Genomic DNA, 19683 nt, shown 5'->3' with positions numbered 1-19683 from the left:
TTTCTTTATATTTAATATTTATTTTTTACTTGTATATAACCTAGGGCTAGGCTATTTAATTAAAATATGAACACAATAAAACACCAGGCACAGGCTTCAGGCACTCTTTATATCTCTTTGACATAAATATACTCTGGTGATCTCAAATTAAAGCCAGTGCAATCCATTACACAGTCAAATTAGTTGTAATTCCCGATCTTAATGCAAGATAAAAAATGATGTTAAACAATTAGTTTTATGTTGAGCATTTGAAAGCATCACTAGCTTGAAGATAAACAGATCTGCAGCCCAGAAGGACAATTGAAAACACATTTGTTAAATTGTGTGTTTTTCATTGTCGTGTTTCACTTACAGGTTTTACTGGCGAGGACCCACAACATTCAATCTGTAAAAGAAGCATGACAAATGGAGAAATTTAACAAATTGGTACTTTTAATTAATCTCCGTGGGAAAACTCCCATTTGAATCTTGCCAACTATTTAAGAACACAGCAGGCACAGCTCCCAAGCAACTCAGCTATGAGACCACTATTCCTTTGGTTTAGAGCGTATTACTAATACCACACCATAGGCATAGAAAAATAATGTGAAACACCATGATTGTCCTAACAGTGATTATATGTTTAATAAATCAATACATATAGGTTATATATGTAGGCTAATATATATATATATATATATATATATATATATATATATATATATATATATATATATATATAGAGAGAGAGAGAGAGAGAGAGAGAGAGAGAGAGAGAGAGAGAGAGAGAGAGAGAGTTAGGCCTATCTCAAATGTCATTTTTTGACAGAAGGGTTTATAAAGGGATTAAATAGACATATTTAAGTTATTTAGCCGACTAGTGTTTATGGGTTTTTGGTATAAAAAAATAATTTAAAAAAGAAAGAAAAATGTCCAAAATTCTAAACATATTAAAACCAATGGCTTTTTTCTATCCAAAGTGTTGACACCATTTTTAATAGACAACTTTACTTTAGAAATTGCATTATTGTTCTGTTTTCACCGGGAACCTATGCATAATTAAACGTTATTTAACTATTTTATAAATTGTACATCACTGGGGGGGGGGGGTTTATAATATATTGTGGTAAACTCTGCCGCCATCAGGTGGATATTATATTGTAATTGCAACAGGGATTGTGTCTTCTCGAGTTTGTCCAAGTAGGACTCTACTGCTGGACACGTGGTCACGTCAAAGGTGTAATTCATTAAACATCTAACTAAACAGCAGTATACTGTATATACAATAAGCAACACGCTCTTGCAAATGTACACTTTGACATGCCTTATAGTAGATGTGTAAAGTTGTAAATTAAACATCCGTTTAATTGCCGATAGAGAAATCATAACCAAAATGTATCTGGCAAGCCAATAAATTATAACATTATCTACTGCATGCCAGAACATGGAGATCAGTAGGTGAAATGTTATGTAACAGGTTTCAGCACGTTCCTGTCACGTTCAGGAAAGGGTTTCTGTTTAGAAATGTGTGCGATGTACTGGGGGAAAAACATCTTGGACACTGTAACAACAAAGGGAAACATGTGCTTTAATATAAAAATATACTCTAGAATAATAATAATAATAACAAAAGAAATGTGAAAAAAAAGGCATTGTAATGTTTCTCAGATAAGGGGCGTGGAGAATGAGCTCAGATGCAACGTCATCGTCCCTCCTAACCAATGAGAAAGCAGGTATGTCAGAGCTGCTGTGGCCGCTTCAGCTAATGTGGCTAGCTTCAGCTTAGTGAATCGGAGTGCGTACGACACATCCTACAGCTATGACTTAACGTTAGAGGCTCACAAACCAACACAAACAAACAAGATGCCACGAATATAAATCCGGACAGTCGCGTTTGAGCAGCAAGGAGCTGATTAATTTCTTCTGAGGCGAGGTAGGTAAGCTAAAGATGCTGCTGTGTGAAGTGGTTTGGTATCGCTGCTCAGCGATGATGCTACCTCATCAGATCGATCATTAACGGCAGCAATGCGGACCGTTAAGCACTGTCCAAAGCCGAATATAATACTAAGATTAAGAAGGAAACAGGGACAACAGTACTGCTTTTCGTCTTAATCTTGCCGTAATGTGAAGTTACTGCGCAAAAATATTCAGGGTGGACAATAAACTCGTCCAAAAGGCGACATGGTTTTAATTTTCTGGACCAGTAGGGCGCATGAAGATGCAGCGGGGATTGTTGGCCTGCTCTCAAATAAACACAACACAGATGCGCAGGTTGGCTTCCTGTTGTGCGTTCAGAAATATGACTATTTATAACCATTTTCTCGCTACATTAGCAAACTTACGTTAGTATATGTCCTGTAAACTCCTCTCTGGATTGTTGCGAGTCGTGACAAAGAAGGAAACACAAATGTTATTAGCTGCTCTGATGCCACATTGGATAGTTTATAAAGTGACACAATGTTCCTTATAATAAACACACTTTCTGTTTGCATTCGCGAGAAACAACTGCCAAATATAGTTACTCACTGGATGTGTTTACAGTGATGAGACGGGTATTAGCTGTGTGATGTAGGGCGGGTTACTTCATTTAATGAAGCAAATGTTTTGCAGCTGGGGATAATTCTGGCACCGTGTTTGTTTGTATCTGTGTTGTGTTTACAGGTGGTGTGTGTATGAATCCATTACTAAAACGTTATTAACATACTGAGGCTAAAGCTATTTTGTAGGTGATAATCCTACATTTAAACTTCCTTCTCTGTCAACACACCACTCCTAAATGAATATGTGTATTATTATTTACATGTTTGGTAGAATAAAGCAGTATGATAGTATCAAGAACATGTGGGAAGATAAATATACCTTCCCCTGATACCTCTTGAGGTAGTTTTTAGGGGAAATACACTGGTTTTAAATAGTAATACATTTAGGTGAACTGAAGGTATTTTATAATTGAGCCAAAAATACACCAAATTATTAAAATCAGAATGACTTGAATGGAGAAAACCAAGTATTTCATAAATGTGACGCTTTGAATAGTGTTTTTACTTCATAAACGATTAATCCAATATCACTTTTCATTAATCTACTAATCATTTGAGCACTGAATTACTGTGGTGACATCATGCTTTCTGTTGCATCTTATCTCAATAGTGATAGTGTTCAGGTGTGGAGTCAAGGCACTTATATGAGACTTTCAACACAATTTCAGGACAAATTGAAAATAATACGTGTCAATTGCTATAATCAAAGGCTAATTGCATTTTCTTTGTTTGTCTTCAGGTTTGACCACATCACTGTGACTTCACCTTTTTACAATCAGACTTTTGGAGTTGTCTTTGGAGGCTAACTTGAACATAAAATGTGAGTAAAAGACACATGTTCAGCTTTGCATTGTATTCTTGCTTAATGTATCATTGGTAGCAACACGCTGTCTTTTTACGGCAAATATACGTGACTACTTGATCATAACAACGGAAACACTATCATCTATTTTTGTGAAATCCGGTACCACAACTTCTCTTTTGTGGCCTCTCTGTAGTCTTTACAGTTCCTGTTTTTTCCTTGCAAATTCACAGCTTTTTGTAATGCTTTAAACATATGCAAATGTTTAATGTAAATGTGTTTAGGTATAACTGTGTTGGTTATTTGCATTACATGCGTTGCTAAATGTAATGATTTATTTATAGGAATGTCAGCCCCTCTATCTTCTATGTAGAGAGGCTTCCTATTGGCACTTCCTCATGTAATGTAATTAAGATGAGTGTATTAAATAACTGCTTTATCTGACTGTGTTGCTCTCGCTCTATATTCCCATAGATCTGTCACTGCAGCACTTTGGGCACCAACAGGAATATTCAGGTCAGTCAGACATCACCATCTTTTCCATGTCTGTGCTTTATTCCATCTCACACAGTTAACTGCAATCTCAAGAAAATAATTGTATTATTTTGTACAAAGCATGGCTGCTTTTTATGAATTGAAGAACAAGTAAATTATTTTAAAATGTGGTTCCTGTGCACTTGTAAATATATTTGTTAGTGATATAGGCTAATTTGTGTCTCACAAGGGGAAGCACTGAAACAAGTGTGTGCCACTGTTTTTCAGAATAATCATGAGCACCCACGATTCAGAAGTGCACACCATCTCTCCGGAGCTGCCAGCGATGTTCGACGGCATGAAGCTGGCGGCGGTGGCCACAGTGCTCTACATCATCGTCCGCTGCTTGAACCTCAAGAGCCCCACTGCACCCCCCGACCTCACCTACCAGGACACAGCCCTCAACCGCTTCCTTCTCAAGTCCTGTCCTCAGCTGACCAAAGAGTGAGTTACGTTCTCAGCTCTCGGTCTGTCACTCAAGGCGTTTCCATGGAAATGGCACTGCTTGTCGGCCATCTGGGGCTGTGAGTGAAGGTAGCAGTTTGCCTGGCGGTGGTCCCATCTGTCATCAGTGTCCCTGAGTGTGTTTGTACCAGAGGTATCTGGCTGTACCGTCAGCTCTGGCATGAATTAAACACCAGGCTGTTATTTTTTTGGGATTATCCCAAAGGTAGACTGTGTTTGTCACACTCGCATTACAAATATAGACTTGTTCACCGCAGGGCAAAAACATTTGCATTTATGACGATGCATGCCTCCCCTTCAGGGCGACTCTGATGTCTACTATAATTTGAATCTTCCATCTGGATTTATGATAACTGATGCAAACCAGTGGTTGTTGGTGCAGCGCGGTGGGAGGCAGGTCTTCCTTGTGAAATGCTAAACCAGGTTACCAGCTGGGCTGTAATGCCCTGTAGGTTGTGGGAAACCCTCTACCTGCCTTTTAAACAAAGTAAACTTGATTGTTTTTCTTGAATGAGCCTCACTCTCCAGGTCCTGTGGTCTGCTGGTGTTGTAATATTTTCAGATCTGTAGGTTGGCTCTCATCACGAGTGTCTGCTTATATAACCGATTGTTACTGAGCCCTTTGCCTTTCAGCTAAAGCGTCAGTGAATCATAAGGCCACACTGATGTTTACATTTGTGGATGGCTTGTTATCCTTCCCTTCTGAACAGCCATATTTTGCTCACAGAAATGTATGCCCCGGTGTGCAGTTCAACCCGTCGGCATTGTTGATGTTGGCGTCGGCATCATCCGTGTTGCGTCTCTGTGTCGTTGAGAAGTCACGTTTGTTACCCTGCGGTGTTGTATAACAGAGATCAATTACTCAGTGGAAAGCATAGAAGGAGTGTTGTGAGGTTAACAGTCAACAGCAATTTTGTCTGGCTATGTTTCGGAACATGCACACAGGGGTGTTGGCTAACAAAGAGGACAATGCAGAACAAATAACTTGAAGTGTATCTTGGTGTCAGCTGGATTTTACTTTTGTGTCTACAGGAACTTATTTTGAGATTGAGAGTCAAATGGGAAATTAAAAGAAACATTATTTATATATATATATATATATATTTTTATATATATATATATATATATATATATATTTTTATATATATATATATATATATATATATATATATATATATATATATATATATATATATATATATATATATATATATATATTTTTAGCAAAATGTCAGGAAAGGTTTTTATTGTTTCACCAATTGTAGTTTTTGGTATTTTCCCAGCTTGTTGGTATCAAAGGCCTGGGACTTTACTTCCGGACTTTGATCTGGACTTTAGATCTTTTGCTTCATCAGAGCACACTGACACATCTGTTTCCTTTTCCTGCTACCTAACAGCTATAAGGGACACATCACTGTGTTTACCACTTTAAAACAACAGACTCAGGTTTAAATCAAAACAAAAGGCTCACATGTACTCTGGGTCTTTAATACAAAAACAAAGACAAGTACATTTTTTAATCGCACAAGTTTTGATTTCAAGATTAGTTTACATCAGTAATATGTGTAAACTGCAATAATAATAACTGCAGTTATTGATAGTAGAGAAACACAAAATGCTCAAGAAGTAAAACTCCTCAGTATAAATGCATGTTATGTGAATTGTCAGAAAGATTTTAAATTGGCTTATAAATAGGGATTCTTCAGACTGTATTGATAAGAGGAAAAAATACCAACATAGAAAAAAAGCTGTTTGACGTTGTCTGCTGTCTCCTGTGGAAGAACTCAACTAACCTGGCAGTGTGTTCACCCTCCTATCCACTTTACAACAATGAGGATGTCCTCTTTCTGTAGTCATATAGATTAGGCCTGCCGAGTACCTTCTAGAAAACTGGTAAAGCTCCAACATACAGTGCAGACTGGAAGTGGTTACATTATCACCAAATGGGAAGCAGCACTGCTGCTTTTTGATTGACAGCTCTCTTATGTAAGGGTGGATGTTCTAGGTGCACTAATTGTTGGGAGGCGCAGTAAGAGATGAAGGTTAAAGGGCTTGTGTAACTATTGATGTAATTGAACTCTGCTGCTACTTACTATCTCTGTGTTTTGGTCTTTGTACATACAACTAGTATGTACACTAGCTTTAGTTTACAGTTATGTGGATCTTGTTTATCTCTTCTCATCGCCTCTAAGATGTCCCACTCCTCATCTCATTTTGGTTTGTCCTAACTTAACCTGTGAACTGAGTGTTCCTAAAGTAACCCTCAAATAGCTTCTTTCTACACTGAATGAGAGATGAGCTGAACATTTATCACATTTCTATGGCTGCAGCATTATATAAATGCAGACAAATAGTTGTTTTGGCTGTTATCCCTATTGCTCTTATTATCAGCCATGATTATAATATTGCATTGACTGTCCTTTACAGGTTAGGATAGGCTGCTGAAAAAACAGCACCTAAAAGGGGTTTTGCTGTCAAGTTGTTCACATTCTTTTGGCCTCAGTGTGGAAATAAGATGGTGACTCCCAATAATGCACAACATAAGGTGTAGTATTTCAAAGACCGTATTACGTAAGACTTGACTCCTACAGCTAACTCCTACAGAGTTGTAACTGGATTTCAAGTACACACGGTGAGTATAACTGATGAAAACATAGCAACAGACTGCCGTTAAACATTGAGGTCTGTTGGGAGCATGGAGCAATTTTTCAAAAGCTGCCTCCGAAGTATGACTTTGTATGCGAACTTTGAGCCAGAATGTTAATGTCTGCGTCATAAACCACCAATACAAATGTATCTGTATCTGACACTAACCTTGTTCTCTTATGGAGTGTATTAGTAGAATAAGCTTTTGTTTCTAGGTCAAATTTATGTGTAACTGTTGTGTTTTCCAGGTACATTCCTCCCTTACTGTGGGGTAAGAGTGGTCACCTCCAGACGGCATTGTATGGTAAACTTGGCCGGGTGAGCTCACCTCACCCCAGTGGAGTCAGGAAGTACTTACCCATGCAGGACGGGGCCACTGCGACCTTTGACCTCTTTGAGCCAGTGGGGGACCATCGGACAGGAGGTGATGCATTTAATGAAGATCTACTTTTTCTTTATTGACCATTTGTTTTTGTTGCTTGCTGTTATTTGGTTGACACTTGATGGATAGATGGCTCTTTATGGCAAACATAAAAATGTGATATATTTTGTAGTTCTTCGTCGTATATTATAATTCTATTTATTTTATATTGCAATTCTACTACTGCTACTTTTGTGTAGTCCATTCATGCGGCATCAGTTGAGGACTGTTCTGAATCTTCCTGATGGTTCTCCCATTTAGTTGTTCATGATAGTTTTTCCTTCTCCAATTCGAGGTTCAGGGAAAGAGGGTGTCCTGGGACTTGAGCTATATAAATAAACTTGACTCAATATATATGGAAAACAGATGTATGTATTAAATTCACAAGCATTAAGTCCATCTTTGACTATTTAAGTTTTCCAGTTCAGCTTATGGTATTACAAACGGCTCACTCATAAGTGGACGATCCTTGAAATGAGGCATAACGTGTTTGTAACGCCGTACATGTCAGTACAGGACCGTTTTAAGGATGATTCCTTTCATTGAATCCCTCAGCTGAACCCAGACAACACCCCCTCAACTTTGATGTCTCTCAAAAGGCTCAGGACTCGCATGACAGTGAATTCCCTAAAATGTAGCGTTACTATTTCCATTTAGTTTTGCTAAAGCTATAAACAGACAAAAAGCCTCATCCTTTGTTTTGGATCGGCTGCAGAGCGCTGCCTGGCTACTTTTTAATCTAATGATGTGCTGTTTATGAGAGTGACATACTCTGTGCTTTCATATTTTTCACTGGCTAATGTCTCTTCGTTCCATCTGCCTGTTTCTCCAGATGACGTCACCATGGTGATATGCCCTGGTATTGGTAACCATAGTGAGAAGCATTACATCCGAACCTTTGTGGATCACGCCCAGAAGAACGGTTACCGCTGCGCTGTGCTGAACCACCTAGGAGCTCTTCCCAACATCGAGCTTACCTCTCCGCGCATGTTTACCTACGGTGAGGCCAAAGAGCTTCAGTTTTACTCTCCTAATCACCTTTTCATAATAGGATTATCTAAGAGTGACAACCCAATTTTGAAATGGAAAAAAGGCTTTGATTTGGTCAAATGATTAGTAATACTGCATCATTAGTTCTGGATCAGCTGCTGCTCTTATCTAATTGTCTGGTTGAGGCTTAAATAAAGTAATTATCCTTTGACGGCACCTTAACTCAACAGGTTTAGTTAAAGGTATTCTAAAATCACAATTTGCCTTAATTTAGACAAATCTCTGTACACAAACATAATTTCCAGGTGAAAGCTAAAAGACTATTAGCTGGTAACCTAAAGCTTCCAGAATAAGAAACAATACGAACTTGCAGACCTGAGATTATTTTTAAAGGTGGACAGTCACAAAGTCAATGCGCTGAGCTAAAGGCACCTTCAGCTGGTACGGCTGAGCTGAGAGAAACGCTCCGTCCTACAGAGATGTAATTATATATTGATTTGCACTGTTTCCCTTACAGGGTGCACATGGGAGTTTGCAGCCATGGTAGGCTACATTAAGCGGGCGTATCCTCAGACTCAGCTGATGGTGGTGGGCTTCAGTCTGGGTGGCAACATCGTTTGTAAGTTCCTGGGCGAGAACAGGATGAACCAGGAGCGAGTGCTGTGTTGTGTCAGCGTCTGTCAGGGGTACAGCGCTCTCAGGTGGGTTGTTGTCCTCTCATCTTTGAATTAAAATGCATTGTTTCATCAAAGCCCACACTAGCACTTGATGTTGCACACGTTTCTAAATATAAATGAAGCTCAGCATAATGCCACAAAACTATTAGTGCTTGCTTAATATAATCACACGTTTAGTCACAAATCTACCGAGCATCTCTCGCCGCCAGCTGTTTATTCATTCAGCTGTTTTGTTTCTTTTGTTACTTTAATCTTAGTTGATAGCTAGCACTCTTTTGCTAAATATTGTTTCTTTGAAGATCTTTTTTTTAAACTCAAGCAACAAGACTGACAACATTTTAAAACTTGTTCTTGTTCATCCAGCCTTTTTTCCCAGAGTTCTCTCTAACGTTGTTGTGTGGCTGGTCTCTGTGTGCTCGTGCTGTGTATTCTATATGACGCATCTTCAATGAAATCCCGTTCAGTTGATCAGAGGGGCATAAAGAGAACAAGGGTCTGCCTGTGCAATGCAATGAACTGAACTAGCTGTCTGACAACATGTCCAGAATAAACAGCTTGTGTACACAGCGTCATATTTGTAAATCACGCAGGGCAAACAAATGTATTACGATGGTGTTTTTAAACCACTAGTGCATGTGGGTGTTAGAGAAGACTCTGTAGTCTGTGCTCATGTTGGACCGAGCCACACCTTCTGTGTTTCAAATGAAGCCAGCGTCTCTTGGCAGAGATGACAGGCTGGGTCTGTTTAAAGTTTGGATGAAGGCAGTGGAGAAGGGTGTTGTAGAGCCTGGCCTTTTCAGAAATTGGATTTGGGTTAGTTTTTTTCTCTTAAACAAATTCTCCTCTCAAATGCGTTCTGTGGCTACCCTCTTTTCCACAAATAATGTGTGATTGACAAATCATGCTTTTGATTATTTTTATACCCCAGATGTATTTGACTTCAAATGGTATTGAAATGGCAAAAGGAAAAAGAAACGCATTGTATCCGATCGTCAGTTATTTGTTAAATGTCTCTGGTCGTTGTGTTAGTTTAGCCTGTCTCTGTCACTGAGCTGCATGTTAATGCCTGACACCATTGCTGCTCTCCACCAGCATCACTCTTTGTCCAGTGGATTACACAGGACATTTAGTGTGTTGTTTGGAAATTCAGACGGGCTGCACAAAGCTAACTTCCTGTGCGTTTGTCTTTATCTCTCAGGGCACAGGAAACATTCCTGCAGTGGGACCAGTTTAGACGCTTCTATAACTTTCTCATGGCTGACAACATGAAGAAAATCATCCTCTCACACAGGTAACACTGCTGGTTCTGCACATTTCCCCTATAGTTGTTCATTCCTGTAAAGTAAGTTGTTGTTTTTTGATGTGTGCCATAACACTAAAAAGAAGAAGAAGTATTTTATAACATATTACGGTTACGGGGTTCAGGTTAAGTCCACAGGGTACACACTATTAAAACATTTTTTGCATTGAATGATGAATTGAGTTTTACCAATACTATCTTGCTTTTTGTCAAAAAAGCTAAACACAAGGTTCAGCCCCCCGACATACCCCAACCAGTTTTATACTGCATTGCACTAGTGTTTGAGTATTTTACTGCACACTAAGCAGTCAGTGATTTCAATTCGTTTTATGAACAATGTGTGTGTATGTGTATTTTTTGCATGTTACAGGCACAGTCTGTTTGGGGGAAACCCAGTTAAAATGATAGATCTAGATCTTGGTCGACTGTACACAGCGACGTCTCTCATGCAGATCGACGACAGCATCATGAGGTATGTGGAGAAACAAATCATTTCCAGTGAAAGTAACCTGTGTGGCTCTGTGTTGTTTTCATGGAGTAGCTTGCATCTGTATTTTTACCCGGCGTTCTAAGCGAAGAGAATATGAAATATCTGATATTTGTTGTTAAGTGGTATTATTTAATGACGCGTCCTGTTTTTGTGTTTCAACAGAAAATTCCACGGCCACAGCTCTCTCAAAGAGTACTATGAGAAGGAGAGTTGTGTACATTATATCCACAATGTAAGGATGCTTTTGGGTACTCGCATCATCTCATAATATGTTTCCGTTTTGGTGTGTTTGTGCATTTGTTTGATGTATGGATTCTTATTGTTTATGTTCCAGGTAAACGTGCCACTGCTGCTCGTGAACTCTGCAGACGACCCTCTGGTTCATGACTCACTGCTCACCATCCCTCGCACACTAGCAGGTAACTGACAGCATGCGCCGTCACAGCAAAGGCAGCAGTACTAAACCCTAGTGGCCTGTGTTTATTGGCCATTTACTTGTTAATATGAACACCGCATTTTGTATATTTCATTTGATCCTACTTTCATTTCAGTGTTACAGACAAACAGTGGTGGGCTTGTTGTTGCTTTGCTGTGGCTGCAACAAATGTCAAGTCAAACTAATGACCTTAAATGACACAGCTAAATGTGTGTCTTAGTTTGAAAGCAGATACAATTAACGATACCTTTTTTTAATGTATTGGTTTGTTTAAAGCATATATATTTGCACACAAAAAAAAGCTTTGTTTCCTGTGGTAAGAAAATGTCATTATACTGAATATGTATTACTGCTGACAAAAACAATTGACTTATAAAATAATGTACTCGAGTTTGCCAAGTAGAAGCACCAGCAGGATTGTCCTGTCTGAATATTAGTTGGCACCCCAGATTTGGTTCTTGGAAAACATGTCTGGAATCTCAAAATGACCTCTGATGAGTGGGTTTGGACAGGACAGGGTGTGGCACACAGGGTAAATCTATGAGAAATGTCCTTTGATGTGTTACAGCAGCTGTAATGCTCACTCACATGTAGCTGAGTGTGTCCATCTGTTTAAAGTGAGTTTAACACCTTCACAGGTTCACAACATTATAGATGTAATCTTTGAAGGCACTGTGCAGTGTTTGAATCTACTCTTTGCTCCTCCTCAGCCTGTGCTATATTTAAAATTACCGGCCACTTTTGGAAAAGGAAAATCCCGTGTGTGGGGGTAGTGCGTGCGTGCGTGGTCATGACTGGAAGTACACATGCCACACTTACTGAACTGAGGATCAGCTGCCCTTTGCCCTAAAATGTGATACAGTGACTCAGACACAAGGGACTCAACAGAAATACACTGGCTGTAATTAGATAAGACTAAATAGATATATAGATATATTTGATGATAAGCGTTTACAGCTTACTCTTTAGTGTGCTATGAGGATGTAAACGTGGTATATTTGAAGGTAAAATGCTTAAACAAGGTAATGTCACCTCTGACTTGTAGTGTTCATGGTTTGTTTCTTTATTGCATTAATGTGTAACATGAGGCTGAGGTACAATGCTAAATACCATTTAACAAGTATTGCTACACTGGGAAAAGAGTCCAGGCTTCATACAGTGAAACAAAACATGAAACAGTAATTAGCACAGTGATGTTGCACAATGTGTTTGTCCTCAAGGCTTAGACATCTTTTTTTAGTACGAACCGTCTGTCCTGTTCCCACCTGTCACTCGCCGCATGCTGAGGCGGTGGCTCCGGGTCTGGACGAGCACTCAGTGGTCCCAGCAGCTGTTACCAATGGTGCACGGCGCGGTGAAAGCCTCCGGGGATCTTAATCACAAGTCAACCGCATCAGGCTACCCCACTAACCCAGATAAGAGCAGGAGAATAAAGAGTTTTAAGGCCAATCCTTTTCAGGAGACACTCTGCCTGGTTGTCCACAGCTGCAGCACTCTGCATAGGTTCATACACCAATCAAAAAGAGATTAGTGGCTTGTCTGCAGTGTGAAGGTGACATACTTTGGTTCAGGGTTTATTTATTGTTTCCCACTGTCCCGAATTCTGCTCTTCACTCGCATCACTTAATCGACTCACTCTGGCACACACTTTGAACACATCTCACTGTTTTTATTTTAAACACTATAACCGCTATATAGTTGTGTGTGTGTGTGTGTGTGTGTGTGTGTGTGTGTGTGTGTGTGTGTGTGTGTGTGTGTGTGTGTGTGTGTGTGTGTGTGTGTGTGTGTGTGTGTGTGTGTGTGTGTGTGTGTGTGTGTGTGTGTGTGTGTGTGTGTGTGTGTCGCGCCCCCCTTTTGGAAAACATTTACTGATTTTGTAATTCAATAAAGAAAAGCTGTGTTTTTTTCCATTGACTTGAGTCTCAGTAGGTTTTCTAGTAGCCACTTATTGGCTTGAACCTTCAGCTGTTGTATTAGTTGTCACTTCAACACACCTGCCAGAAGTTGAGTCATGCTATTATCTGACAACACTCCCTCACTTTATGTAACAGGCATAGACTCATTCCTGGCAAACTCATGTTGGGACATACACAGCATGCCGAGTACAGAAGGCTAATTACTGTGTGCTTCTGTGTCATCCTTCAGCAAAGAAGCCGAACGTGATCTTTTCCCTGACACTACACGGAGGACACCTGGGCTTCTTCGAGGGCGCGGTGCTCTTCCCCCAGCCGCTCACCTGGATGGACAAAGTGATTGTGGGCTACGCCAACGCCATGTGCCAGTGGGAGAAACAGAAACCGCCATGCCAAAGTGGCCACCTGACTGAGAGCTCCTGCGCAGAGGAAAAAGCGTAAACTTCTGACCTCTGTATCTCTCTCTCTCTCTGCCCTCTCACTTCTCACCCTCTCCAACACCACTACCCCAGCACTGAGGATACACCTGAACTAAACCTTAAACTGCTCTCTCTTCTCTGCCTTCTCCTCTGGTGCTACTCACCGCTCCTAACCCAAACACGTCTCCACGCCTTCACCACAGTTCCCCTTTGTAATCACAATCCATGTGAAGAAAAACAAAAACAACTAACTGCCTTTGTGCTCGTTTCCGTTGCGAAGACTTTGAAATTCAGAGAAGGAACATTTTGTTTCTCTTCATGTACTCAACAATGATTCTCGGCTAATGGAGGTGTAGACCAAATATGACAAGACATGAAGTCAAGCTGGCATTAAAAGGTGACGGGAGAGCTCCACTTTAGAGTAGCCCAGTGAAAAACAAGAGCACACAAGAAGCCTCCTATAGTAATCAAGGACTGTGCTGCAGTTGGTGCCCATTTACTGCACCTGTAAGAAGCTCACTGCTTATCACCGCCAAGGCCATATAGCCTAGTCTGCTGTCTTAACCAACACAGCGTCTTTTAGTATGTATGTATGTATGTCGTATGACTGTATGTAACTCACAGATGTAGTATGTATGTCTGTGTGCGCTTGTGTAGACCGAGAGTTGGAGACCCGTGACGGAGCATGTGATCTTTGTGTTTGGTAGGTGTGATCCAAGTTCCCTGTTCATGGTCTATTGGCCCTTTATAATGTCCGTTCTTTTGGGTGAACTGTTGCTCTGTTGTTTGTAGAAAATGTACAGTGGAAAATTAAGTATTATGGTGGGATTTTTTACACTTTATTTCCAGCTCATAACATCATCTTGGCACTTGCGTTCGGCACTTGAAATGAAAGCGTTCAGTCAGTGCTTACCAGATATGACCAGGGATCAACCCCAGAGGGGATCTGTGCACATTCCCGTGGTCGCATTTTATCACTTTGATTCAATGCACTTTACACCCTGTATGACACAATCTTTTTTTCTTTTCTTTTTCTCCTAATTAGTCAAAGTGCAGGTATGGAGATAATTGATGGTTTAGCTCTCCTTGTGACCAGGAGGAAGAACTGAAGGGAGCGAGGATGATAACGCAAAGTTAGATGACTCAAATGTTCCCGGTGTTGTTTGTCTTGGAGTCCTCTTACTCTTTCATCTGCCTTTGATCAGCTGCAGATCCAGCCAAGACTCTGATATCCTGCTTTTACTGCACCGACCCACACGCTAGCACTACATATTTGGTTCAAACGTCTCCGTACACTTTTGCATTTTCCAGCAGATGATTCTGTGGTGTCGGATTTTGAAAAATGCGGCTGCCTGATTGGCCAATTAAACGGAAGGTTCAGCAGTGTGAAGCAGATTCTCTTATAATCTGAGCTGGGAGGTGTGATGAGTAGGAGGACTTAGGATGCCAACGCTAAACCAAATGTTTATTTTAGTGGATTGTTTGCACTACTAGTAATCAAACTGGTGTTTGTTATATTGTATAATTAGATGGAGAACACTGCATGCAAGAAAGAAGAGACAGATTTTAATCCAAGGGAATATTTTTGTTGCAAAGACTGCATTGAAAAGCTTTTCCTATTCTCTTCACTGGGCTGAGCGTTGAAGCTGTTGAAATCTATGTGAATTGTGTCTTGATGAAACCATACTGCAATAACGGGACCTGTGGACTTTTCAAAACCGGAATTTAATTGAGAACTTGTTGTGAACCTTGTTGAGGGCTTAGGTAGCTTCTTCCAAGGCAAAGTCCAGCCAAGTAATCTGAACACTGTAATGAGACAGGATTGTTTGAAATGACGAAGGGATAGCGGTGATTGACAGCAGCGCGTCTTGTTTAGGCTGTTTAGGCCACAGTTTGTGTCTTATAAGACCTTGGTTTCATACTATTTGCAAGTCGTACCATTTGTTTGAGTTGCAGGACATTTGGCACTTGAGGACAGCTCATATTTGTCCGTGTCCGTTAGTCGTAACATTATGACTGAAGAATAATTATCCATAGCTTTGCATTTCATTCTTGACCTTTTGAGATATAAGTTTTAGGTTATATAGTAACCAAATACCAGTATTCTTATTCTTTGGCTCAAGGAAAATCTCACGACCACATTTTATGGAGATTTGTCGTTTTTTGTCTCAAACTAAACGTTTAATCAATGCAAATGCTATGAAATCCAGGTTTTATTCTCAACAATGCTGGCTTGGCTAATATTGAAAATAGGGATTTACCAATCCAACGTCATCGCTCTCAACTCAGGGTATCTGCCAATACCAAATCCAACCTTTTTCCCAAATTTGAAATCTGTACACCTCACTGAGTGTTATGTACTTTAAAATCAAATGAGAGCATGGAAAGAGAAACACTAAGTTTTATGATTACATTGACAATAAAAACTGTATTTAATGTGGATCAGTGACATCAGGGCAGATACCCTATCAGTGCGTCTCTAATTAAAAGTCTCGATGGGTCTGTCTGAGCCGCCGCCTTCTTTCTCTACAATTATCACTGTTCACTGTTGCCATCTGTTGTCAGGGAGACCAAACTACAACTGCAAACATCCTCATTCATTGGCAGTGAGTTTATATTCCTGGTTCTCTGTCCACAGTCTGTCCATTTCAAGAACATCCGCTGTGCTTTGGATTTATTCTGGCTCGTTAAAACATCAGATGAATATTAATGACACCAGCTCGAACCCAGTTTCTGCAGTAAGAGCCGTTTGTGTTTATTTTAAGATTTCTGCCTCCCGCCAACTTTGCACAAAAATGCAGGTTTGGATGTATTTTTTGGATGTGTTTTTTTCTAGTGGATTATTTGTTTGTTTTTTTGTATTGTTTTTATGACTTCTTGTGTTATTTTCTTGTGCAACTGCGTCAGAGCGTGAGTGTTGATGAGTAAACATACAGTACATGTCTACTGTCACCACCTCTGATTGACAAAAACCAAAACTTCTTTAACAATAAAAAGGCTAAAGAAATATATAAAGATAGTGTATATAAAAATATTTGAGGGGAACAGGAATGAAAAAGAAAAGGCAATAACCAAACAGGAGGGATTCTCTTATCAATTCAATGTGACAGGAAATCGTGTCAAAGTATGTTAGAGCAAGATGTTGCATACATGAAGGTCACTTCTCGTGTGGGATCTGAAATGTTGTTTTACTGTGTTGATACGAGAATGTGCTCCTGTTGTATTTTACCTATCCCCAGTGCTTCAAGCATCTTGTTTTCTTTTTTAAAAGATTGTGGGCTCATGTTTAATTGCTTCGAAACTGAATAATTCAAATTTCGAGTTACTTTAAATGTGAATGAATCAAACAAATACTCTGGATTGGGATGAACATTGCTCAGTGTTGTGTTCCTCTTTAAAATGATTTTTTGATTTTAAACCTCATCTACCCAAGTAAGTGGATGAGAGCCCACAGTTTGTTACCCTAAAGTAACCTTTATACAGCTTTAATTTAGTGTTTACAAACATTTTGATGCTTTATTCAAGACGGTGAAGGGATGTGGCGACAACTACAAGAAGGGGCACACATAGTTACACAATATGATGTAGTCTGATATTGAACACTGGGTCTTTTTGTTGAAGAAAAACAGTGTGTGTGTGTGTGTGTGATCTAATTATGTGAGGAAATATGGTTATTGTGTTCCAAAATAAATTATTTTCTCAAAAGAAAGAAAACTACGTTTCAGTTTCTCTTAACTTGACAGTTGGAATCTGAAAGCTCTTAAACACAAATGTTGTAGAAGAAGATGATATCTGGTTAATATCAGGGTTTATAGATCACGAGGTGAAACATTCGGATATGGGATTAAAGGATGAGATTTGCCAGACATGGACATTTTAAATGATTAATACAGCCCCCTGGTGGTGACCACATTGTAAACTCTTAATATGTTTCCCCCATTTACAACTTTATTTACTTAGTTTGTACAAGTGGCACATATTGGGGGAAGAAGTCTTCAGATCATTTACTAAGGTAAAAGTACCAATACAACAATGATTACGAGTAAAAGTCCTGTATTCAACTTTTTACTTTCAGAAGTTCAGAAGTCTTCTCAGCAAAATGTTCATAAAGTATCAAAGTACTCATTTTATTCCTGTGACTTTCAAGCAGGATTGTACTTGTGTGTCTGTCTGAGGTGGAGCTAGTTTCAAGTACTTCATATACGGTTTGGTAGTTTAGTTCAGTGGTTCCCAACTGACGTGAGATGATTATTGGGGGCGTAAAGAAGGACATGCTTTGCTTTGTGAAATATCGGATCATTTTACCTCTTTGGGCCTCAAGCAGTTATTGAAATGAAACTGAAATGTTTAAATAGTCTATCAGTAGCTGCAATCTTCGGTCACACGGACAAAACTGTTATGCTGCTGTCCTGGCCAGGGCTCCCTCCAGAAAATGTCTCTGTGGTAACTGCTAATAACTCAAACACATCTGGATACTTCCCTACGTAAATACAGTACGTAATACAGTACGTGAATACCTACGTGACTACGTTAGAGGTACGTTAGATATAGGCTACGTCGGCTGACGGTGAACCCTACAGCCAATTTATTGATAACGAGTGGATACCCTATTCCTACCCGTATGTTAAGATGATGCCTGACGACGGAGTAACTTATTAAACGTGTTTCTACAGTACAGCTAGCGTTCAGCATGTTAGCCGTTCTCCAGCATCAGCATGACGTGAACCAGATGGCACTTTTCCAGCTCCGTTGGCCAGACGCTCTGATACGTTTTAAATAGGTAAGTGATCGTTTGACATACGTATAATAATTTGTTATGTATTCATTATGTATACGTCAGCTACAACACCGCTGTGGAAAAGTTGGACGTATTTGGACTGACAAATTTTGAGCTACTTTCCATATACGCCGGCATGTCTGGCGTGTTCGGCGTAACGTCTGCGTCCTTCAAACGATCACAACTTACCCTTAATTTATATCAACCTATCGCCGATATTTCGTATGCGCCGGCATACGTTTCTGTCATACGGATATGTGTGACAGGGCCTTTAGATGTTTAATAAACTGGGTATCTGTTTAATTGTAAGTGACATTTAAAGAGGAACTAATGGGGAGAATGTGAGTTTACAGCCATGTGTCTGAGCTTTCTGTGGTATATTTGACATGCTAGTCTGGATGGATCGGTAACTCCGGTCAGACTGATTTAAACCTCCTTAATGAAACAGAATTCACTGAGAATAAACCTAAATGCATGTTTCAACTGGTAATCTTACTTTATGAAACACCCATCGGGCAAGGTGAAATAATAAGAAAACAAATGATTCAAAAAAGACAATTCATATAAAACCAAAGACGCACACAAATGCATTTTAATTGGAAATTTCCCAATCCAGTGCAACATTGGATTCTTGTGGTACATTAGGCAACTGAGAGTCACAAGTCAAACAAGGCTGTTGAGATTGTTTCCATGGCACTGCGTCAGGAGGCTCCTGCTCCCACAACCATAATCAAATGCAAGCGTATCCATGACAGGGTCGTAGGCACAAGGTGCAGTTTGGTGTGAAATAAAATGTTAAGGCGAAGAACCCCAAACCAAACTGACTCACATTATCATCTCTGTCATTTTCCCACTGCTCTTAAAGTAACAATGAATGCCAGCGCTCTAAAGTAACAAACATTAACCATCAGTTATTCTCTCTGTAATATCTAAACATCCGTTTTCTTTCCCGTTCATATCACCGTATATTTATTCATTTGCAAACCATGCTCCTAACTCTAACCTCTTTTTTTTTTTCAAAGGAACTGCCTGAATAATAATACAAAATGTCAACCTAGCTTCAAAAAGGACCAAGATCTGATCACAAAAGAAGCATCTAGGGTGAAGGACGCTATAACTCTTGGGTCTGAAAAGGGAGGGCTGTTCTTTCAGAGAGCAGTGTCTTCAGAGCCAAAAAGCTTGGTGGCGATGACCTGGCAGTCTGTAACAGAGGCTTTCCCATCAAAATCTGCCGGCAGGATGTCGGCGTCGAATTCTTTGAAGTAGTTGTCCAGCTCGTCGCCGTGAACAAAAA

The 19683-nt window shown here is 39.8% G+C and overlaps 1 protein-coding gene across 3 annotated transcripts; it reads left to right on the top strand.

Annotated features, from left to right (window-relative positions):
- The first annotated feature begins 1710 nt into the window (after positions 1-1710).
- LOC115025454 (monoacylglycerol lipase ABHD2-A) lies at positions 1711-19667 on the top strand. Of its 3 annotated transcripts, none has more exons than XM_029457732.1 (13): positions 1711-1912; positions 3259-3339; positions 3796-3837; positions 4084-4299; positions 7215-7390; positions 8220-8387; positions 8895-9078; positions 10253-10345; positions 10725-10826; positions 11007-11076; positions 11179-11263; positions 13426-13630; positions 19412-19667. In XM_029457732.1, exons 4-13 carry the CDS (start codon positions 4091-4093, stop codon positions 19653-19655), a joined length of 1536 nt encoding a protein of 511 aa, XP_029313592.1. In that variant the 5' UTR covers positions 1711-1912; positions 3259-3339; positions 3796-3837; positions 4084-4090; the 3' UTR covers positions 19656-19667. The 3 variants fall into 3 exon arrangements, with proteins under 3 accessions (XP_029313592.1, XP_029313601.1, XP_029313610.1); XM_029457741.1 differs by having other exon boundaries at positions 1711-1916; XM_029457750.1 differs by lacking the exon at positions 19412-19667 and having other exon boundaries at positions 13426-17326.
- Positions 19668-19683: the final 16 nt, after the last annotated feature.

Source organism: Cottoperca gobio, chromosome 3 (assembly GCF_900634415.1).
Source record: "Cottoperca gobio chromosome 3, fCotGob3.1, whole genome shotgun sequence".
NCBI classification, from domain to species: Eukaryota; Metazoa; Chordata; class Actinopteri; order Perciformes; family Bovichtidae; genus Cottoperca; species Cottoperca gobio.
The sequence above is the reverse complement of the archived record's forward strand: the minus strand, read 5'-3'. Positions and strand labels throughout refer to the sequence as shown.